This window comes from Penicillium vulpinum (genome assembly GCF_028829585.1).
Source record: "Penicillium vulpinum strain IBT 29486 chromosome Unknown utg000002l_segment0_segment0, whole genome shotgun sequence".
Classification (NCBI taxonomy): Eukaryota; Fungi; Ascomycota; class Eurotiomycetes; order Eurotiales; family Aspergillaceae; genus Penicillium; species Penicillium vulpinum.
Window position 1 is genome coordinate 122,742 of NW_026643242.1, and position 21,676 is coordinate 144,417.

The 21,676-nt window shown below is 49.5% G+C and overlaps 12 protein-coding genes across 12 annotated transcripts; 5 read left to right on the forward strand and 7 right to left on the reverse strand.

The window, feature by feature from the left end:
- Positions 1-69: 69 nt before the first annotated feature.
- Positions 70-609, forward strand: N7479_003119 (uncharacterized protein; the record flags this gene model as incomplete). The annotated part of the gene is made up of 1 exon (XM_057250816.1): positions 70-609. One exon carries the CDS (start codon positions 70-72, stop codon positions 607-609), a length of 540 nt encoding a protein of 179 aa, XP_057110141.1.
- A 186-nt stretch (positions 610-795) lies between these two features.
- N7479_003120 (uncharacterized protein) lies at positions 796-1,448 on the reverse strand (the record flags this gene model as incomplete). Its single annotated transcript, XM_057250817.1, has 4 exons — positions 796-824; positions 888-980; positions 1,047-1,187; positions 1,274-1,448. The coding sequence occupies 4 exons, from the start codon at positions 1,446-1,448 to the stop codon at positions 796-798; spliced, it is 438 nt and encodes a 145-aa protein (XP_057110142.1).
- A 399-nt stretch (positions 1,449-1,847) lies between these two features.
- Positions 1,848-4,172, reverse strand: N7479_003121 (putative C2H2 finger domain protein; the record flags this gene model as incomplete). Its single annotated transcript, XM_057250818.1, has 1 exon — positions 1,848-4,172. One exon carries the CDS (start codon positions 4,170-4,172, stop codon positions 1,848-1,850), a length of 2,325 nt encoding a protein of 774 aa, XP_057110143.1.
- Positions 4,173-4,961: 789 nt separating this feature from the next.
- N7479_003122 (mRNA transport regulator MTR10) lies at positions 4,962-8,144 on the reverse strand (the record flags this gene model as incomplete). The annotated part of the gene is made up of 6 exons (XM_057250819.1): positions 4,962-5,050; positions 5,101-7,341; positions 7,407-7,497; positions 7,549-7,821; positions 7,869-7,961; positions 8,019-8,144. The coding sequence occupies 6 exons, from the start codon at positions 8,142-8,144 to the stop codon at positions 4,962-4,964; spliced, it is 2,913 nt and encodes a 970-aa protein (XP_057110144.1).
- A 229-nt stretch (positions 8,145-8,373) lies between these two features.
- N7479_003123 (small nuclear ribonucleoprotein E) lies at positions 8,374-8,761 on the forward strand (the record flags this gene model as incomplete). The annotated part of the gene is made up of 3 exons (XM_057250820.1): positions 8,374-8,496; positions 8,562-8,652; positions 8,712-8,761. 3 exons carry the CDS (start codon positions 8,374-8,376, stop codon positions 8,759-8,761), a joined length of 264 nt encoding a protein of 87 aa, XP_057110145.1.
- A 33-nt stretch (positions 8,762-8,794) lies between these two features.
- N7479_003124 (5-formyltetrahydrofolate cyclo-ligase) lies at positions 8,795-9,532 on the reverse strand (the record flags this gene model as incomplete). Its single annotated transcript, XM_057250821.1, has 3 exons — positions 8,795-8,910; positions 8,971-9,396; positions 9,445-9,532. The coding sequence occupies 3 exons, from the start codon at positions 9,530-9,532 to the stop codon at positions 8,795-8,797; spliced, it is 630 nt and encodes a 209-aa protein (XP_057110146.1).
- A 354-nt stretch (positions 9,533-9,886) lies between these two features.
- N7479_003125 (uncharacterized protein) lies at positions 9,887-10,743 on the forward strand (the record flags this gene model as incomplete). The annotated part of the gene is made up of 4 exons (XM_057250822.1): positions 9,887-9,988; positions 10,046-10,160; positions 10,234-10,412; positions 10,462-10,743. 4 exons carry the CDS (start codon positions 9,887-9,889, stop codon positions 10,741-10,743), a joined length of 678 nt encoding a protein of 225 aa, XP_057110147.1.
- Positions 10,744-10,866: 123 nt separating this feature from the next.
- N7479_003126 (uncharacterized protein) lies at positions 10,867-11,457 on the reverse strand (the record flags this gene model as incomplete). Its single annotated transcript, XM_057250823.1, has 2 exons — positions 10,867-11,266; positions 11,318-11,457. 2 exons carry the CDS (start codon positions 11,455-11,457, stop codon positions 10,867-10,869), a joined length of 540 nt encoding a protein of 179 aa, XP_057110148.1.
- A 298-nt stretch (positions 11,458-11,755) lies between these two features.
- On the forward strand, positions 11,756-16,072 carry N7479_003127 (putative non-repetitive nucleoporin; the record flags this gene model as incomplete). Its single annotated transcript, XM_057250824.1, has 4 exons — positions 11,756-12,032; positions 12,081-14,540; positions 14,608-15,386; positions 15,461-16,072. The coding sequence occupies 4 exons, from the start codon at positions 11,756-11,758 to the stop codon at positions 16,070-16,072; spliced, it is 4,128 nt and encodes a 1,375-aa protein (XP_057110149.1).
- Positions 16,073-16,372: 300 nt separating this feature from the next.
- Positions 16,373-17,578, reverse strand: N7479_003128 (TauD/TfdA dioxygenase family protein; the record flags this gene model as incomplete). The annotated part of the gene is made up of 2 exons (XM_057250825.1): positions 16,373-16,494; positions 16,582-17,578. 2 exons carry the CDS (start codon positions 17,576-17,578, stop codon positions 16,373-16,375), a joined length of 1,119 nt encoding a protein of 372 aa, XP_057110150.1.
- Positions 17,579-18,776: 1,198 nt separating this feature from the next.
- Positions 18,777-19,730, forward strand: N7479_003129 (EXPERA domain-containing protein; the record flags this gene model as incomplete). The annotated part of the gene is made up of 4 exons (XM_057250826.1): positions 18,777-18,849; positions 18,931-19,122; positions 19,423-19,575; positions 19,660-19,730. 4 exons carry the CDS (start codon positions 18,777-18,779, stop codon positions 19,728-19,730), a joined length of 489 nt encoding a protein of 162 aa, XP_057110151.1.
- A 176-nt stretch (positions 19,731-19,906) lies between these two features.
- ddiA (putative DNA damage-inducible v-SNARE binding protein Ddi1) lies at positions 19,907-21,324 on the reverse strand (the record flags this gene model as incomplete). Its single annotated transcript, XM_057250827.1, has 2 exons — positions 19,907-20,634; positions 20,712-21,324. The coding sequence occupies 2 exons, from the start codon at positions 21,322-21,324 to the stop codon at positions 19,907-19,909; spliced, it is 1,341 nt and encodes a 446-aa protein (XP_057110152.1).
- Positions 21,325-21,676: the final 352 nt, after the last annotated feature.

Sequence of the window (21,676 nt, forward strand, 5' to 3'; positions counted from 1 at the left end):
TCTCCACTCCTACCAGCTCAAAAGTGCCAGTCGATAATCCACCACGGGACAACGCCGCCAACCCCCAAAATGACAGACCAACGCCTCCCAATCCAAACTCAACACTGCCGCTTCTGCAACCACCTCTTGCTAGCAACAACGCGCAACATAAGCACACTGCCACGACGTGGCGGCGAAGGCAAAGACAAAGCACTGATCCTACCACTCGAGCGCAAGAGCTCAACAGACGGGGATGTTGAAGCCGAACTAGAAGAAGAAGCCAAGACAACAGAAACGTCATCGCGCAAAGCAAGACATGCCTCTAACCACACGACGCTCCTCCTGGCCACTACGATTCCAGACCGACGGGCAACTATTATCCGGCGCGAAGACGGGATTGAGAAGAGGCTTCTTTTGAGGTGTGGGCGATGCAAGGTTGTTGTGGGGTATTATTTGGATCGGATGCATTGGGGGTCTGCTGGGGAGCGGGGAGTGGGGAAGCAAGATGGAGAAGAGGAGGAGGAGGAGCGGCCGCCGGCTGTATATCTTCTTCCCGGGGCTGTTGTGGAGACGGAGAAATTGGGGGGTGAGGGGATTGGAGAGATGGAGTGGAGGGAGTGGGCTGTTTAAATGTACAATCTACGCACATACACATGAAGATCTATATCTACCGGAAGGCGATACCCCGAAGCAGAATAACAGAATAATACAATGCATTTGATAATAAAAACATACAAGACGAAGGTTCCAACGCGCCGAATTTCAATCCCTCAAGCCGTAGCCATTTCCATATCGAACGTAAATCATATCGGGGTATTAGTTGGCGAGGATAGTACGGACAAGATCTAGAGAGAGTTAGCACATGCAATGAACATATAGCCCATTCCGGGCTCGCACAGCAAACATACCCGTGTAGTTAATCTCTCCGGAGCTAGTGTCAACAGCCTTAAGCAGCTCATCGACTTCTTCATCAGACATCTTCTCGCCAAGATTTGTGAGAACTGCAGGCGCCGAATGTTAGCAATATCCTTTCCAGCCGCATCCAAGTTACACTAGGCAAAACATACTGTAGCGCAGCTGTCCGACACCAATAAATCCAGTCATATCCTTATCAAAGACCTGGAATCCGCGGCAGTACTCCTCAGGCTCACCGGGTTCACGGAAACCACCGGGGCGGTTGAGGACTTTCAGGAAAGAGTCGAAGTCAACTAGACGAGATGGTTAGCCAGTGATTTCTCTACGTTCAAGAATGATCAGACACGATCGCGTCTACCAACAAAGAATCAAAGCATACAGTCACCACCGACAGTCTTCTCCAAGTCACTAATCTCGGCGAGCGTGGGGTTCTGACCGCAAGCGCGGAGCAAGTCACCCAGAAGGTCACCGGCGACACGGCCAGTGCCACGGCGATCGAAGAGCGAGAACGCTTCCTTGTAGTTTGTAGAGGCCTGGTCGTGGTTATTAGCCATGGTGACGATGAAAGTGAAGTCGATGACAATGCTTTGATGACACAGTTGTAGATGAGGGGGGCAATCGGGGGGCCATTCCGTGGTTACATAGGCGGGAAGGGAGATTGCGGTTGGGCCGCTTGAATAGGAAGTCTATCAACAGTAAGGAATTTGAGAACTCACCATTTTTGGTTGGATGATTTGAAGATTGGAGACTGGAGATTGGAAACAAAAATGCGGATTGGGAGGTGATGGTCGGGGGAACTTGGTGTGGGATCGGCGGTGGTTGTTAGGGCAACGCTACAGGGGTGTATTTATAGGTTGTATACTTGTATAGTGTGCATACTCGCATAATTCACAGTGTCAGATCATTAAATAATAAAAACATAATCATTTGGTATATAAGCACATCGTACATTGCTATGACTGCAGCTTTACAATGCAGCTGTCCAGCAGCCGCGCCGCCTCTCCCAATAACTCCCACCGTGGTTTGGCAAAGGCATCTCGGAGAATCATTAGCAGACCGAGACATCCATTGCGCCCGCTCATGGCCTCCAATTCGTTGGGTTCCTGAATTTCTCCCATACGATGCAAAAACCCTTGCATGTCGCGCTCTCGGTCGGCTACCGTCAGGAGAATAGGGGGAGGGCGCAAAGGTCCATCCAGCGCAAACCCATAGGTCCATACCACCAGCGCTGCGAAGTACATAACCCATGGCCGGTTTAAGAGATAGTCATCGCGCGCAGCATACTCCCCGGGCTGGGTGGCTGGGTCTAAGAAACAGCTAGATAGGAACTTGAGCGCGTAGAACGTGGCATCCCGCGCCGAAGCCTTCGTCGCCCATTTCTCAGTCTTTTCTCGTGCGGCGCAGTAGTCCCGCGCTGTGATGGACCGGCCCATTAACCGGCCGGCACCTGCAAATATCTGTAGATCGGCTATATCGACATGGGATCCCATATGGGCCAGCCCATGCAGCACGTTACGCGACTCGGATGTGGTCGACGGACCCAGGGCTTCGTCAAAGTCGCGACGCCAGTTATCGAATGCCCGAAGAAGTGCTGTCCGCCACTTATCTCGTCCGCCGAGAGTCTGACCTACACCGAGCGAGCTAATCTGCAGGTCTCGCTGATTTAAATGCCAGCAAACACTCAGCAAGCCCGACATGATAATAATTCTCCCAAAAGCGTTGGTTCGGACGGGCTGGCCATTGAGTGTGCGCTTGAGGCCGTCGAGGAACATAACTGGCCGCACACCGTGTGACTGAAGACTAGACTGCACGCGAGCGACCTCGGCGGCGCTTGTTGCAGCCCACAGCGCCTCGTCACAGGGCAATGGCAGCCGCAGTTCGTGGGCCACCATTTTAGCAGAGTGGCCGAACATAGTGGCATGCGTTGAGTCCAGCACAAAAGCGGCGAATGCTACCCGCCGAGTCGCTTCAGTCTTGATCCAGGTTGTCCATGACTCGTCTTCTTCTTTGGTTTCCGGGGTATCAAATGAACTACCGATGAGCGAACTACCTCGGCGCATAAGCGTGAGTGTTGTGTCATGGTGGATATGTGCGCGTTCGTGCAATGCGCGTGTAGAAAAGAGCTTCTCGTAAACTTCAAGTAGTAACAGGGATTGGAACACCCAGAGCCTAGCTGGCGGCCTAAAGTCCGCATCCATGAAGATTTCCCAACGCAAATGCCAGGCAATGAAGCTAGCTAATTCAGCCGCTGCTTCAGTGGCAGTTTGGCCATGGATCTTATCCAATGTTGCCGCGCCAATCGCCATAATCGCTAAGAGTAATAGATTCGGGGTACGATCAGCGCTAAAGGTCGGCTGATGCAACATTGGAAGTTGTGCATGGAAATGGTACCAATAGGATCCAATGTACGTCTGCATCATGCGCAAGCTCAAGACATGTCGGTTGTTATTTAAATCTCCATCCATCAGCGCATCTTTGCGTTTAGCACCCGCCGCATATGCTGACTCATTGAATCGAGTTGACATCAAGTGCAGCAGATCTTGACGCTTTTCTTCTGAGATGATGGCCGGTGGTGCTCCCGAGTCTAGGATACTCGTCACGCTCATCGGATGCTGTGGAATCACCGAGCAAAAGTTGTTGTTGCTATATGCAGGCTCGTTCATGTAGAACTGATTCTGAACAAGTGGTACCATTCCATAGCCCAACGGCGCGAGTGGCTCGCTAAATAGCCAGGCTGCAAAGTCGTCTGCCATGGCGAATGGTGATCGGTTATAGGTTTCCCCGCCAAAGATCGGGTATGACATGGAGTCGAGGTCAATAATATTATCAGGCTGATCCAGCACCGCCGGAAAATCGGCGTATTGATCCACTGGTATCCCATTGCCATCCACTCCCGTGCTGAGGGGGTATGCTGCCACCGGAGGTTTAGGCTCCTCCGAGCCAACAAAGTATTCCGGCGCGGTGATGGCAGGCGAGGAAGACGGGGAGGTTTTGGTGTCATTTTCGGTGAAATGGTCTCGTTTCTGGAGCTGGGAACCGCTGGTGGTGTGACGTTCACGATGGCGAGTACACAGGTCGTGTCGCACGAAGGATCGGTAACAGTTGGGAAAGTCGCAGCGATAGATTTGTTTCGGAGTATGGTTCAGCGCATGTCGACTCAGATGTTCGGCGCGGGAATAGCTCTTCCCGCAGCCTTCAAAGGTGCATTCAAATTTGCGATCGGACAGAACTTTGCGACTGCGTCGCCGTCTCTTCGAGGGTTGACCGTCGATCTCCATTTTTCATGCCATGGCACGGATGATCACCGGTTGAATCGGGGAATAATGTATGAACACAGAATGAGCGAAGGGAGGATCCAATAGAGAGTAGAAATAAGTCGAGGAATGCAACGCAAATGGGATTCAAGAGGGTTGTCCGGGGAGAAGTGCGGAGATCTCGGTGGGGTTGTAGCGGAGATGACTGTATTGGCGAGGTCTGTCCGCGTAGTATATCCTTGAGGTATAGGCAAGGAAGACATATATATATTTCTAGGATTTTTTTCAGAAAACATTATACATGTATCTCTATTCACTCTATGATAGTGATTAGAGTAATCTCTTTATATGTATATCTTAAGTTAGCGTGCATGTAAGTATGTTCTACTGTCCTACAACATCCATGGATAACAAACAGTATATCTACGCCCAACCACATAACAAGTAGATAGAATATATGCCAATGGAACATTGATGTTCAATAGATTCATTACTCGTAATCAAATGACCACGCACAGAAAGTGCGCCAAGGACGCATCTCAATGTAGAAATCGTGACTATTGAATACCTAGATGCAGGTCCAGCTCATACAATACCTGAAGGGCAGCAATGTCAAAGCCAGAGAGGTTCTGGTCAGTGCCGGCTTACCAGCAGGTCATTAATCATCACACCGAGTTCATGCCATCCCATCGTGTATCGTACCACATGGCACGTCAATAGCAGAGAACTGACGTTTGATTTTGTGCAAATGCTTCCGTGGGTTTCTTTTGTTTAGTGCTGATCAGCACCGAAGACGAATTTGCAATAAGATGCTCATCCGCTGAATCGGAACCGGGTGGCCTCCAGACGGCCAAGGCCATCTCGTGGGGCTACATTGCGGCGGCGATACGAGTTGGTAAAGTCTGAACGGGGTTAGATAAAGCAATAAAGAATAAGAGGAAGGGAGACTAACCTTGGAGGAGGACACGGATTTTACGGGTGTCTCCTGACTGTACTTTGTCGGAGACATTATTCAGCAGTCGCTCGGCTTCGCCGTGCTTCATCGTGCCAGCTGGCAGCATCTGCAGTGTGGTCTGCAGCCATGACCCAGTCTCCTGGGGGAGTAGCTCGAACATTGTCATCAGTACTCCCGACGCATCAGCAAAGCAATCACCTGGGAAAGTGAACATCATGCCCGTAAGCACACGCTGCGCCAAAGGTTGGCCTTGCGAGATAATCAACGCCTTTACGGCCTCGCGAACCTCAGGCGGGGTAACGTAAGGCTGGCCTTCCGGGCTAGTGAACTGGGAGACCATAGGCTTATCAAATGCAAAGCTAAACAGATCCCGGTAATAATGAAGTGTGGCGATGAGAGGGTCGAGTTGCTCAAGAGTGAGAGCACTGAGTGCGGCGGAGAAGATGGGAACGGCAAGGGACGAGGTGATATACTTCTTGGGATAGTATCTAACGGCGTTCGAGGAGAGGCGGAAGAAGTCTTCAATCACATCTGGCAGATTTTGCGGGGGGAGGTCGTTCAAGATGCGCAGGAAAGCAATGGCCTGCTGCTCATAGAACTGGAAAACAGCATCACTGGTGGCCTGATCGACGTACTCAGCACCATCAGAGAACTCACGCACAACTGCATCCGTAGCCCAAAGGAAGCAGCCCTCGCGCGAGGCCTGGAATCCGTTCGCGATACTCTGGGCCAGAGTCGGCAAAAGTGGGATCATTCCAGTGCGATACGAGATGATCATGTATCGCCAGCATCGGCACACTCGCTCGAGGATAGGCGTAGAAGACGTAAAGTTCATGACGATCGTGGTCATGATGGGTAGAATCTCGCTACAGTATTTAACGGCAGGGTTTTCTTCTCCCGGTGCAAGAATCGGAGTCACCACTTGCACAAAAATAGTGATCAGCTGTAGATGATCGGCCACGGCTCGCTGGCCTTCTTCATTCTGTGCATTATTGGCAAGGTTCATAATTCGGGCCATGATCGGGTCGCAGAACATTTTGTATGAATCGTAGATCTTCTCATGGGGCTGCACCGAAACCACTGCGGCAACACCTTCAGTAACTTCCTCCTGGCTAGTGGGCTTCAGCTTGTCAAGAACCGACTCGAAGAAAGCATGCAGCTGCGTGATATGGCCACCAAGCAACTTCTGACAGTCTGTTCCCAAAAACTTGAAGGCAAGCGCAGAGGCCTGCACAACTTCTTGGGAGGAATGGTGGAAACCGGAAATCACGTAATTAAGTTGGGCCTCCAATGTATCGGGATGGTTAGCTGTCCATTCTGTGTAGCGTGCCAGTGCCATGATCGCCTGGAACCGCACTTTCTCCTGGTCGGGAATCTGAACAATCAGAGGAATCAGTTGTCCAAGAATGGTGCTTTCTAAGGGATCAACCATGCGGCCCATTGCGCGGAGACCAAACAAAGGTGCCTCCAGTTCCTGCCAATGAGGAACATGCTCGTTGCTTGACTGCGATGCATACTTGGCAACCCACTGCTGGATCAACTGGTAGATTTTAGCCAGACAATCGTTCACACCCACAACGGCACAGCAGTCCTTGAGAACATCGCCCATTGCATGGCGGAATTGACGGAATTTTTCCTCCTGCTCGCGGTCTCCAGAAAACAAATCTTCCGTCTCGCCGTCTTCGGGACTGGGAAACTCGAGGTGCTTCACCATGATGTCGACCAGCTGTGCAAAGATAGGCTGGAAGGCGACACGGGCGTCGTTGTATCGGTCCAGAGTAATATATTGCTTCAGTTCGTACCAGAAAATGAAGGTGAGAGACACTGCATCGCGCTCCCAGTCCCGCGCGCAACATTCGAGAAGCGCCTCAACAAGTCCTTGGAAATCACCCGGAAGACGTGCAACGAGGACAACCCATGCTTCACCTGCCTCCGCAAACATTCGTGTGATACCCTTGAAAGCCTCCAAATCTTCTGCCTCGGCTGTTTCGGCAATTTTTGGGCGAAGTGCCATCAATCGGGGATAAAGGGCTTGAATGACGGACAGTGACTCGTCCACGTCCTTTGTATCACGGTACAGCGTGCAAACACAGTCGACACCGGCGTCAAAAGATATGTCGTTATCCAACGCTTTGAAGATGACGTCCATGAGAGGCGACTCGACGACCTTGGCGGCGGGGATTTCACGTAGCCAGGAAGTAATGCAGTCGAGAAGACGGGGGTTGGTCGCGGCAGCAGCTGTTTGTGGTCAGTTGTGAATCCTAATTCGTTATGAGAATGGAACGTGATCATTTGATACGTACGCGATGACTGGGCGTATTGGATCATCAGCTGCATGACCTGCTCTGCATTGTCTTCTAGCAGCTCCTTCGTTCTCATGAATAGTTCATCTTCCTTTTGTAAATGTCAGCTTAAACCTTTGTAAACACCTATACAGAAACATACACTGAGATTGATTTTGCGACCCTCAGTGACTTCCTCGGGCAAGATCTTCAGGAACTCCAACACACAATCCCCTGCGCTGCTTCCTAGAGCTGCTCCGACAGTCGCCAGTACATCCTTCCATGTGACCATCTGAATCGCTAAACTGGCCAAGCACACACATAGCTGGGTCTGAATAGGGCGCGGGCCCGGCGCAAATGCAACCAATAGGTTTAGAACCGAGTCTCGCAGGGCCAATACTGAATCCGGAGGGAGTTGGTCGAGATCAAATATAATCTGCGCAATTAGAAACGGCGAGAATCATTAGGTAGGAATACCCTTACTTTTCCTTTCAGTGTAGTCGCGGCGAATAGCTTGGCTTCGACTGGCACATCGGGGGACTGTAATAGAGCGTGAGTCGTTGTCCAGGCCTCAATCTATAGATGCATTGAAGGTCAGTAAACGATATCAGTCAATTATGAGCCAGTACATACCGATTTCTGGAACTTCTCAAGGAATTCATGGGCCTGAGTCTTCTCGGTCCTAGAAACATTTCCTTGCATTGTCGCGACGGCCGCCAGGACCGGGGCGAATGCCTGCCCGGCTTCCTTGCTGGCCATGTTGAATTAAATGGATTAATCAAGGCTCAGCAATGTATCAAAAATGTACTAGCATCTGACGAGACGAACAAGTTCGAAGAGGGGGAGCAAGTTGAAGGTGGGATGGGGTGGCCGTGCCCCGATAACCGTATTACCGTAATCAAATCACGGGACGACTGCCAGGCCCGCCAGAGCTTTCTTCGCCTCGTCTCCCGTGTAACAGCTATCACTTTCGCCATAACCGCACAAAATGGTCGGCCGCAAGACATTGTTAGCTCCGATTCACTTCATTTTCAGTCTCCTGCAGAAGCGGAGCACTGTTTCAGTTTGGCTGTATGAACAGCTCGCCTTCAGGATAGAGGGGAAGATCCGTGTATGTGTTTCTTTACCAGATCCCGTTCTGGTCGTCACATTGTCACTTGAGCTAACATGTGCTAGGGATTCGATGAGTTCATGAACTTGGTCATTGACGATGCTGTCGAAGTGCGTCTGGCTACCAAGACAGAGGAAGAGAAGCGCCGGCCACTAGGTACGAGGAAATTGAATTAGAGTCCTTGAGACCATTGCTAACTAACTAATGCGCAACAGGCCAGATCCTTCTCAAGGGAGACAGTGTCTCTTTGATCCAGGCAGTTTGAATTTTCGCTATTCCTTTTCTGTTTCGATTTGCGTTACACCCTGCGGTCCAAATATTCACTATCACCAACCACGATCGCATCAACCAACCAGTCATGCTCTACCACGGGGATATCCTCGGATAGCAACTGGTCTTGGAGAGAAAGGGCAACTACCATGGAGTTCAGTCGGGGATAAACGGATTGTTTCTGGGACTACTGGGACTGCTTACCAAGGAATGGCATCTTGCGGGTCGATGTTGAATATCGCGTTAGAAAATGATCATAATACCCTTTGCCATGACCAAGTCGTCGGAATCCATGGTCAAAGGCCATGCCCGGCATGACAATCAGATCTAATCCCTGTGTCAATCCATTTGGTCGACCTTCGATCTGCGTAGATAGTAGGGATGGTATTCCCCAGTTGTCTGGCTGTAATGACTCGAACTCGGACATGGATCCGAGAGCGAACATGTCCATAACGGATGTTTTGTCCTGGGTATGAATATACGGGATGAAAACATTCTTCCCACGCTGTAGAGCATCCTTTACGATTCCAGTTGTCGAGAGTTCCCCGCTTGGCATAGATAGGTATATGGCGATGTTTTTGGCATTTTGGTATTCGGGCAGTGTCAAGAACTTGGTTGTTGCCGCGCTGGCTGGGACGAATCAGTACGGACAACCCAAAGACCTTAATTCAATCTAACATTGTTGACTTATTGAGGTTGCAGATAGATTTTGCAGAGTTGAGCGCATCCTCTTTCGGAGGTCGCGTTTCGCAGCCTGGAACGCCATTTATAGGATAGTAGATGTAACGTAAATACAAGTAGAGTCATTCGCGGGGAATTCCACGGGTTATATATTACTAGTACTAGTACTGTTCGAAAAGAGCAAAAAAAAAAAAACAGCAAAAAAGAAAGGTCGTGCCCGGGTTCGAACCGGGGTTTGTGGTAGTTCTAATGATCGTATCATCTCAAAAACCACAGTGATAACCACTACACTACACAACCTTCGATGTATAACCTATTCATTTAGAGAAATAAGTCTAACACTTTGGTCCCCATTCCAGGGCCAAGTATGTTGTTGATCTCCAATAAAGGGCGCCCTTCAAATACTCCCTTTCTGTCGATTTTACCTTTGTCAACTAAGATGTTTTTGGTTTGGAGTCTTTTAGTTATAGCCACTTTGGCGAACGCGAATGACTTGTTTGGAACATGGACTACCAAATCTCGTGATGTTTTTACTGGTCCAGTATGTGAAACTACCATCTATCTACATATGTAGCGGACTTGAAACTAACGCACATAGGGTTTTTACGATCCGCTCAACGACAGACTGCTCGAGCCTAATCTAACAGGCATTTCGTACTCATTTGATGATGATGGAAATTATGAATCCGCATACTATCGCGCAATCTCAAACCGTCAGTTCTACACATAGATATATATATATATATATATATATACATATATCGACAACGTACTGATATCGAACAGCGACCGACCCATCATGCCCGGGAGGGATTCTACAGTGGCAACATGGATCTTATACTGTGTTCGGAAACGGAACTCTAGTATTGACTCCAATTGCTGTCGATGGTCGCCAGCTACTGTCCGAGCCCTGTCGGAAGCAGTCAGGTCAATATACACGATACAACACCACCGAGCAGTTCAATGTACATCCCTTTCATTTTCTCTCCGCCGGTTCATTCTGACAACAGACAGGAATTCTCCGTGTATATCGACAAGTTTAATCAACTTAAACGCCTCGACTTGACCAAGGCCGATGGCTCAATCCTCCATCCCATGTTCCTCGCCTACCAGCCACCAAAGATGCTCCCCACCACAACATTGAACCCCACGCCAGGGCATAAGCGAAAGCGAGAACTATCGTCAGAATCAGGATTCCAGCTGATCGCCAGAGAACAGCTGATCAATCCAGACCGGTGGTGGTGGTTGGGTGTTCTAATGACATCTTTTGGAGGAGTAGCTTTCTTCTGCTCATGAACCTTTCAGGCTGGCGTTGAAGAGGAGTTTGGAATTCGTTATTTCTGTGAATTATAAATGAGATTCGAAATGCCCTTGATCAAGGCTATTGTGACACTAATATACAATCTGGTAAATGTAAGCTCAAGAGAGCGCCTTCTTCACCTCGGTAGCAACTTCTTTCCGGTCAACTGGCTTGCCATCCAGAGGGCCTCCTGCAGCAAAGAGAGACTTGAGAACGGTTCCTGCGTTGGGCTTCTCATTGGCATTGATCATAGCAGCGATCTCGTTGACGACCACTTCCTTGATCTCGGCGATGGGGAGGGTCTTGACCTGACTAGCATATTCCTCCAATACCACAACCTGTGCATCCTCTTTCTCCTTCAGATCTGGGCGTTCGGCGGCATCAAACTCCTTTGCTGCATCTTTGGACGCATTCATGCGTTTCCGGATTAGCGACAAGAGCTGAATGTCTGTCTGAATCGGCGAGGCGGTTTTGGCGGCGTTGTTGGTCTCGGAGATCAGAGCGCGAAGTACATTCAGTCTGACCATAAGCTTGCTGGTCCTCTAAAATATAAGTGGAATGTGTCTCTACCTTGTGGTGTCTTTGGCTCTCATGGCAGTTTTCAGATCAGTCCGCAAAGTAGCCATCAAGGGTGGCAGGACCGGACCGGTAGAATTCCACCGCACCAGACGAGTGTGTAGGCGCGAAGAAAAACGAATTGATTGAAACATTTTGATTGACAATTTAGACAATAAGAAACAAGCTCAATTGAGGGATCAATGGGAATGGGAGACAATCAACAATCAATACTGTGAAGGCGGAAGATCCCAATTGGTCTGTGCGCTCCCAGGTGTTGACTCTCGCTTTTCGCAAAAGACCTTGAATAATCCAATCTCCTCCCAAAACCTTCCCTCATCGTCATTCCCCCACATATCTCCTAGTTTCTTTTTCTCGTCCGACCTACACTGCAGCTTCTTTGTGAAATCCTAGCGGGGGATCGTCCCTTTCTCCCTCCTTAAAACCACCACCATGTCGTACCCGACTCTTCCAACAAATCTCCCTCCGGCGACGCCGCAGAAACCTCTGCCTGGAGCTTACTTTCAGACTCCGGCGCCAGTTACAGCACGGCCTCTGTCCGCCAAGTCGCCGTTGCATACGGAACCCCAGACCCCTATGCCAAAGCTCCCTCCAGCAGCCTCGAAGACCAAAAATCAAACAGTGAGCACCGAGGAACGCGGGGCGCGAACGATCAACAGTAGTCTGCAAAGCGAATCGCGCTATCCAGACCTTGACAGCTATTTATCTCGTAAGATTCCCCAACTAAAACTGTCCGAACAAGACTGACCAAAAACAGAGGGCTCCTCGTCTGAGTACAACATCCCCATATCTCAATCATGGGCACCATTCCAAAAAGTCAAAATGTACGACATCCCCGACCAGATTTTTGATCAATACAACCGCGCACAAGTCTCGACCAGCATGGGTCTGTTTGCCGAATTAAACCACGCGTGGGTCGCGATTGACAATGCATTGTACATTTGGGATTTCACACACCCCAACCCGCAATTGGTGGGATTTGAGGAGCAGCCCAACAGCATCAATGCGGTCAAGCTGACCAAACCGCGCCCGGGAGTTTTCTTGCCCGCGATCACCCATTTGCTGGTCATTGCGACGACCGCGGACATCATTCTGCTAGGGATGGGCTATGAGAACACGCCCAGCGGAGGTCAACAGGTTTCTCTATATCACACAGGGATGTCGGTAGCAGTTCGCGGCTTGGATATCAATGTTTTTGCGGCATCAGCATCCACTGGGCGCATTTTCTTCGGAGGATCGTCTGACACCGACGTGCACGAGGTCACTTACCAACAGGAGGAAAGATGGTTCCAGGGCCGCTGTGGCAGAGTCAACCATACCAGCTCACGTCTATCGGCTTTCAGGCCTTCGATGAGCCTGACAAACCTCGCACAAAGCACTACTGAGCATGTAGTGCAGATGGCACTTGATGATAGCCGAAACTTGCTCTACACACTCTCTTCTGCGTCTACAATCCGCGTATTCCACATGGGGCCTGAGGGCAGTCTGACACTCGCAATCACCAAACGCGCTCTGGATATCTACTCTAACATCGGGCACATCATAACCTCAAACGAGACCCTCAACCCCAGAGTCAAGATTGTGTCGATCAGTCCGGTGCCAGCCACAGAAGCATCACGGTACCATCTAGTTGCAACAACGGGGACAGGCTATCGCATCTATCTCAGCGCCACTGGTTCAAACAGTTGGGCGCCTGCGTCGACCAACACCAGCCCTCCTACAAGCATGCAGGCACTGCATGTCAAAACACCTCCTGTCGATATCTCCCCCGGCGTGAGCGGGGTGGCATCTTCGAACTCACTCGTTTCACCACTTGGCACGATTTTACCTTCTGCTGGTCAGATTACCACACTTTCACCCACTCGTCTTGCTGAGCGATATTCTCCGGGCTATTTCTTCTGTTTTACTACCAAGGATCCACAGCAGAAGATTGACACCCTTTTCATCTCAACCCCCGACTCTGGCCGGGTCGCTCAGTACCAAGAAAGTCCGGTCAATGGTAAAGCCGCTGAATCGGCTATCGTTCTGGACTTAGGAGGCAAGGCAGAGGATATTGGTCTTATTTCAGCGCCTTCGCCGGTGACCAACGAGCTGGCTGTTCAGTTTGACCACCCGGCTGCTGAGATCGCGATCTTGACTAATGGTGGAGTTCATATCATTCGTCGGCGTCGTCTTGTGGATATCTTTGCTGCTTTGCTCCGCAGCGGCGGCAATCCTCACGAGGGACTGTCCGGCGAGATCCAAAATTTCCTTAGAACATATGGACGGAGCGAGATGCTGGCGACTGCTCTTGCGGTGGCTTGTGGCCAGGGTATGGAGATTTCCCCCGAACAAAGACTGACCCGAATTACCGACCCGGACGTACTGGCAGCAGCACGCCAGGCCTTCATCACTCAAGGTGGTCGAGCCCATCTGAATGAAAATGCTATTGCAGATGGCTCTACATCTGCTCTTGACGCAGTGCAGCCCTCTCCTCGACACACAGGTATTGCACTATACATCGCTCGTCTGTTGCGATCTATCTGGAAGGAGAAGATTGCCAAAGTGGGCAAGGGACCCAATGGTGCGCAATCCGTTTCTGCGTCCGTCAGTTCCAGTAAGCTGCAGACTGTCCAGCATGATCTTTCCTCCCTGGCAGAGTTTTTCAAGGTGAACAAGACCTTTATCGATGGGCTCAACGGTCCCGACGCTCTTGCCCGGGTAAACAGCAAGCAAGAAGAAGTGGCGCTGCAAGCCGAGCACCGCGCATTACACTCACTCGTTCAGTTGGTGTCACACACGATCGAAGGTATCTCGTTTATCCTTGTTCTATTTGATGAGCGGGTTGACGAGATTGTGGCGACTCTACCAGCTGAATCGAAAGCAAAATTCCTGAGCCTTACTTTCGAGGAACTCTTTAGCTCCAGCAAGGGACATGACATTGCCAAGGAACTCGTGAAGGGTATTGTTAACCGCAACATTGCCAAGGGCTCCAACGTCGAGACCGTGGCTGATGCACTCCGACGACGATGTGGCAGTTTCTGCAGTACGGAGGATGTGGTGATTTTCAAGGCACAAGAAATGCTGAAGCGTGCCACTGAGGCCGGTGCTAACACGGAATTGGGTCGCAACTTGCTCAACGAGAGTCTGCATCTCTTCCAGCAGGTGGCAGAATGCCTACCTATGGATTATCTGGTCTCAGCTGTGGACAATTTCATTGTCAACCAGTTCTTTGCAGGTATGTTGGATGATTCTCGGTGTCTTTCGTATCTCATACTGATTGATTTTCCCCCCACTTCTTTTAGGTGCTATTCAGCTTGCCCTCAACGTTGCTGCTCGATCCGACAAATCAAACCTTGCCTATTCCTGGATCATGGATCAACGTCCCGAACAGGTGCTTATCCCCCTTATTCTCTTTGGATCCCAACGCCAGCTCTCGCTCACAACTACCCAGGACCCCCGCAAGGAATACTTTTATTTCCGCAAGCAGTGCTACGATCTTATCTTCAAAGTCGTGCTCGCAGTTGACAAATTGGCTGCATCCGATCCCGGTCTCATTGATGGCCAGCTGACTACGATTGCCAAACGCCAGAACGAGGCCTATGGCGTGATCTCCGATTCCACCGATGAGGTGTTCCTGACGAGTTTGTACGACTGGTACCTCGAGCAGGGCTGGAACGATCGGTTGCTGCAGACCCAATCGCCATTTGTGGTCACCTACCTCCAGCGCAAGTCCAATGATGACCTGGGACATGCTGATCTGCTCTGGCGGTTCTATGCCCAGTCTCAACGATTCTTCGAGACTGCACAGGTTCAATTCCATCTGGCCAATAGTGCTTTCGTGTTGCCACTGAGTCGTCGTATTGAGTACCTTGGTCAAGCTCGCGCCAATGCTTCGATTTTCACACCGGACGTCGGGCGTCAGTCAAGGCAGCGATTGCTGCAAGAGATTTCGAATCTCATTGACGTGGCCAATATTCAGGATGACCTACTACAAAGACTCAAGGATGATGAGAGGATTCTTCCCGAGCGGAAACCCGAGATACTGCGTGAGGTCGATGGACCAGTGATGGATATTAGTACAGTAAGTTACCACGTCGCATTCTGAATTTCCGCCTGCGAATCAGAATAAAAATTACGATACTAACATGTCCCCAGCTGTTCAATAAATACGCCGATTCCGCCAGTTACCATGACATTTGTCTCCAAATTTTCTACCAAGCCGACCATCGCAATGCGGCCGACGTCAAGTCAACCTGGCAACACCTGATTCAGGGGGTCCATGACGCCACCGTTCAACATGGCTCACCGCAACCTTACGAAGCGGTGATCGACAAAATCCGCAGCCTTGGGAGTCGCTTACGGATGTCTGAGACCATTTTCCCCATCCGCGAGCTTGTCCCTATGGTGGAGCGGTATGCCCTGGAGTTCCAGCGCAATGTTGGCCCGGCTACCTGGGTGGTGGATCTGTTCATCGATCTTGGCGTTGCGCACGAATCCCTGTACGCGGTGTTGGAGACGATGTATTACACTGACGAGGCGCCCTTCCACGGATCAAACCGGCGGTTTATTGCACACGACCTGCTCTACCTTCTGAGTGGATGGTTCCATGAGACCGTGCGCCTGGGCGGCATGGTTTTCGGCTCGGATATCGTTGCCGAGCGTGTCTCTGAGATGCTGCTGATCCTGCAACAGAGCGGTGTCATTAGTGGGGAACAGTTAGAGATTGCTCATGACTTGCGGTCACGGATCGATGACATTCTACGGTAATGTGGCGTTTACTGAGGAGACGATGTGGGGGACGGTCATGTAGCATTGCAGATCTGCATGGCGGTGACTCCTGACATTTACTTTTAACATTTGATCTTGGTTTTTTTTTTTTAAAGAGATCGTGGGTGCTTTGGGACTTTGTAACTCTATGGCGTGGGGGTAATGAAAAACGAATTCACAGCCAACAGGCACATTGCAATGAAAATATTCCAAATGAAAAAGAAAAACAAATTAAATTAAAATCTATAAAAAAATCAAATCCGAAACACCAACATCCCATTCTATCACATTATGCCAGTTCTATTCGAATTCCTCCTCATCCTCATACACAGGAATGGGCTTTTCACCCAAAGCGATCAAGCGGAAGATATGACGAGCCTTAGCACCGTAATCATCATCCAAGTAATCAACAATGGCAGAGTCTAGATAATTATGTTAGCAATGGTCTACTCAAAATTCTAAATCTGAAAGAAAGAGACGAAAAGAAAAAGAAAGCACAAAAAACTCACGAATAGTCGAGCGATTATCAAACATCACAATTGTCCTAGGTTGCCAGCGCACGCGAACCTGGAAATCATGACCGGTAACAAGATGATTCATAAGGAAATCCAACACCCATTTGGTCTCGGAATCCTTGAGGCCATGAATCCTCGTAATAAACTCCCCATTCAAAAACATACACTTCTCACCGGTAACGGGATGCACCCGGATAAGCGGATGCACAGTGTCAACGGGATCCTTCCTGACCAAGCCACCCGTCAAGCGAGCATGACCAATCATTTTAGCAGAAGAATGGGTAACTTTTAACCCATCGAGGAAGGCCGTGACAGCCGGGGAGAGCCGCTTATAGGCCAAATCGGTAGCAGCGAAGACGGTATCACCGCCAACTTCGGGACCCTGCAGGAGACCAAGCATGACATAACCGGGAGGCTGGATTTCATAGCTGACATCCTGGTGCCAGAGGGTTGTTGTTGTACGCTGTTGTAGGAAACGGGTGATTTCATCTCTGTTTCCGTCACGGTGGATGATGTGGAAAGCGGGGTGGTCTGTCATTGAGCCCGAGACGGGTTGGTAGTTTGGTTTCCCGAAGTGGCGCATGAAGGATTCCTGGGCGTCTGGGCCAGCATCGATAAGGTCCTGATCTGGGAAGGCAACGACCTTTCGTTCTGTAATAAGGAGGGCGAGTTCATCTCTACCTGCGGCGGAAAGGGAGGAGAGCTGAACGTTCTCGACAATGGTTCCTAAGCTTGGCTGGATGTGGGAGATTTTTGCGGTTGGGGGCAACAGGTTTGGTTTGGATTTGTTGCGGACGCGCAGGGCTGGATCTTCATATTCGAAGGGTTGTAGGGGTTCGAACCAGATTGGATCCCAGGTAGGAAGATATTGGGGGTATTTTGTTGAGATCTTGGATTGTTTATCTACATCGACGTAGGGGATGTTGATGTCATAACTGATGGGTTCTTCTTTTTTTGGCACTTTGGAACGAACGGGGGCCGAGGACGGCATTGTATAGATGTATAGAGTGGAGTAACCTAATAGCCTTGGAAGAAATGAAAAGTTATAGATGGATAAGATGGATAAAGAGAAAGAAGGGATTGTCTTTTATATATAGTTCTGTATATACTCTATACAATGCATATGATAAAACTAAAACACTAGTCAATTCCCTTCATCTCCGAGTGGAAGATACGAACAGCGGTCAGAGAGATAATAATGAAAAAAGAAGTAAAAAAAAGGAAGAAAAAAATTCACTAAAAAGCAGTTAAATTCCCCTAAAAATCTCATATCCACCTACCCACTTTCTCACTGCAAATCCCCCCTTCCACTGCCGTTCTATACCCACCTTTTTTCCCCCTCTCTTTTTCTATAGCTTCTATAATGCTTTTTCTTTTTTTACACCGCTATAATGTGAATACTTTCAAGATAAGGCATAATGCAGGCCAAATGGCAATTGCATTATCTGCCATGATCTATGCATGCGGAGATTATGATTCGGCCACATGGGGTTCCGTTCCTCGGCGTAAGTAGAACTATTTAGGAAGCTCTACGGAGAAAGGGGAAATTAAGAAAAGGGATTTAGGGGGGGAAAAAAAGGGAAGAGAAAGAAGAGAAAATCGAAAAAACCAGGAAGAACACCCTGTCCTGAGCTAATTAGGGCCTAACGATCTTGCGGTCTACTTTCCGATGTATATGCTCTCTCTTTGACCTATCGAAGGCCCACTGGCAAGTTCCCTGTATGACAATGCATGTCTACCTTAGCATGATGTAATTTCAGGCTTATTTGACCCTTTGTTGTTATATACTTATGTGGATATATATATAGTATATATATATATATATATATATAGAAAATGCACCAACTTTTATCTCCCCGAAGTCAGGCCACCTTAAAATTAAGAAGCGGTGAGATGTAGATGTATCAATTACTTACTCTTAATATACTTAGTATATTTAATATATAAGGAATCTTTATAGAAAGTAACCTTTTACCCTAAATATTAAGATCAAGACACTAACAAACAAAAAAAAAGCAATTATCAAACTATGAATATTTTAGTTCCTACTCTTAAATCTTCCAGATTGTTCCTTTTTGGTCACCTGATATTTACTTATCCCCTTAAACATCATCTAACTCCCTCTCTACTTACATTCCTCCTCCTTATCCCCCCTGGAGACTTGCATATGATCCAGCATATATCGAAAAATGTCTATCTGCACTCGTAAACGGGACTTGTCCTATCTCCTATTTTTCATCACCCACGTCCCGATCATTCTCCGTATGATTCTCTATCTTGATATATTTATACATATCTTCATATAACCTCACATATGCATATATGCAACTAACATCAATATAGTAATCGACACCGTTCCACTCCTACCAGCTTTCTTCCAAACAAATCTCTCCTACCAGCTGCGCGAGTTCTACATAACCACCTACCGCGACAAATTCTTCGAAGATCCGCCAACATGGTTCACCGTCTTCATCTGGATGGAGCTGCTGTACCACCTCCCAATCTCAATCTGGGCCGTTCGAGGGTTGATTAAAGGTATTTTGCTGTTCCCCCTATTATTATCCAAAGCTTGTGCTCGTACATCGTGTGCATTGTGCATGTTACTATGTATATCCTTGTCCATATCCTTATCCGATCCAGTCCAGCTCACCCTCGACCCCCTACATCACATCTATGGATCTTATATCCATTACATATCTATATCGAATGCAATATTTGGCAATCTGACTACACACCCTTATTCTCAAGAAAAGAGAGAATGAGATCAGAAAAAAAAAAAAAAAAAAAAAGAAAACGCAATTAGCACCTAACTAACGCAATTTTCAATTCATCTAGATCACCCCCTTGTCCCCGTGCACCTCCTTGTTTTCGGGATCCAGGCCTTCATCACCACACTGACATCTCTGGTGGTTGTGTGGAGTTGGACCGACCGCTCAGTTGGGGAGAAGCAGCAGCTTACCATGCTGTATGCTCCCTATATGGCCTTAGGTATGTACACAGCAGCAGCCGGTCCAAGATTGTCCGACAGGGCTCTTCCGAGATCGGGAGTTGTGCATTACTAACACCTTACAGGCGGGTTCATGGCTCTAGATATGGTATTCCGTCTACGCGACAAACTAATGCCGAAAAGCAAACGGGAATAAACAGCATACACACACAGACGTACCTGGTTACACGTAATCAAAACAAATTCTATTATAATGCAGCCAGCGTTATAATCGTACACATCATTACGTGCTTTGATCAAATCTCGCTAATACAAGTTCCCATCCCGACCAAAACGCCCTTGAATGTAAATGCAGAAAGCGGAATCCGTAGATCAAAACAAAAACCCGATCGCCCCGTCTAAGTCTCCGTGTGCCATGTCCAGAGCCCGGACGGCTTCCTCGCGCGAGAATCCCAGCTCTATGATCTTGGCAATCGAGTCCTGCGGCCATCGAGAAGCAGCCGGCGCCGCCGCAGGCCGGATATTGATTCTTGGCTGTGACCCTGACGCCCCGGACCCGGAGGCAAATGTGTTATTAGTGGTGGTTGGGGCAGTCGCGTTGGCATTGGGATTGTTCTCAGCTTTATGCGTGACCGCGCCAGTGCGGGCACCCACTTCGGCACCATCGGCACCCTTGACCGTAGGTTCGGCCTCGAACTCTTCAGTCAAGTGCTTGGGGATATCGCCCTCACCGAGGAAGGGGACAGCCTGGTCCTGAATGACGAGGGCACCACGCTGGAGGTCGATGCAGGCCTGGTGTCGGCGGAGCATGTCCAAACCCAGGAGCAGGTCGATTTGCTTGCCTTCCATGACAGTGAAGGAACAGGGCAGGAACATCTCGCCGATCTTGATCTGGGCCGAGTGAACCCGACCCAGGATCGGGGCGGTTCCGACGCCCTTGGCAATGCCGCCGTAGCGACGGTCTACCAGGCGCATTATGTTACACGATGTTGCACACTCGGGTGACATGATGGTCACTTGAGCGCCGGAGTCAACGAAGGCGTTTAGGCGGTGGCCATTTACTTCGACGGGGATGTAGAGCATTGTCACGCGACCGAAGGCTAGAGAAACAGGTTTGGTTAGCTTTTGGTTCAACCAAGTAGCCTAACAGGCAGTCTGTGAAGACGTAGAAACGTACACTCGGGATGATGCTCCATGGCATTGTGTAGATTTTCTGTAACAGCATTCTGGCGAATAATCTCCTCAATTTCCTTCTGGTTATCGGGGTTAAAAGGATCGGCATTGAGCATAGCAATACGAGCTTCCTTTTGCGCCTCCTGCTGCGCCTCGCCCTGTTGCTGCCTAAGCAGAACCTCACGGAATCGCTGGGCATTATCCGCGGCTTCAGACAGCTCCGGGTTCTGCCTACGGACTGCCTCGCGCACGCGGGGGTCACCAAGGATATGTAGACGAATGGTTTCGGGATCTGGCATGCCGGGGCGGGGTTGGGTATTCTGTCTCGGCGCGACAGAACTGGAAGCGGCGGGGCGAGTGGCTGAGGGTTGGGAAGCTCGGAGGGTGACGTGCACACCGAGCATGTCGCCCTCAGTGATGCCGGCTTGGTCTAGGGTTTGTTCGGGGTTCTGGAGGAGCTGGTTGTTGTAGACGAGTTGTTGGGCATGGGGTGGGATGTTGGTTTCGCTTTCGACAATGGCCTTGAGGAGCTCGATTGACATGTCACCGCCCACTTCTAGGTTGATGATGTCCGAGTCCGCCTGCTCGGGGCGGATGACGCTGACGGTGATACGCATGGTATCGGGTGGGCAAGGGTGCCTGCTAGGAAGGGTGCAAGGCAGGTAAATAATATAAGAAAGCGAGAGAGAGTAAGAGAAGATGGGAGAAGCTGAGAAGAAGTAGTAAGAGAGAGTGGAAATATTAATAAAGCGGGAAGGGAACACCTGACTCTCGCTCTCTCTCTCTCTCTTTCTCTCTCCCTTACATCCACTCTATTCCTTTCTCTTTTCCCTCAAATCAGAAATGTAATAGACTTTTTATTTCTGACCCTAGTGCTGCAACTAAACATGGTTTCGTACATCCATGATCTTCTCCCACCTATTGCATATGCGCAATGAGCCCCGCGCTGAGCCGTTTAGCTCCTCCACT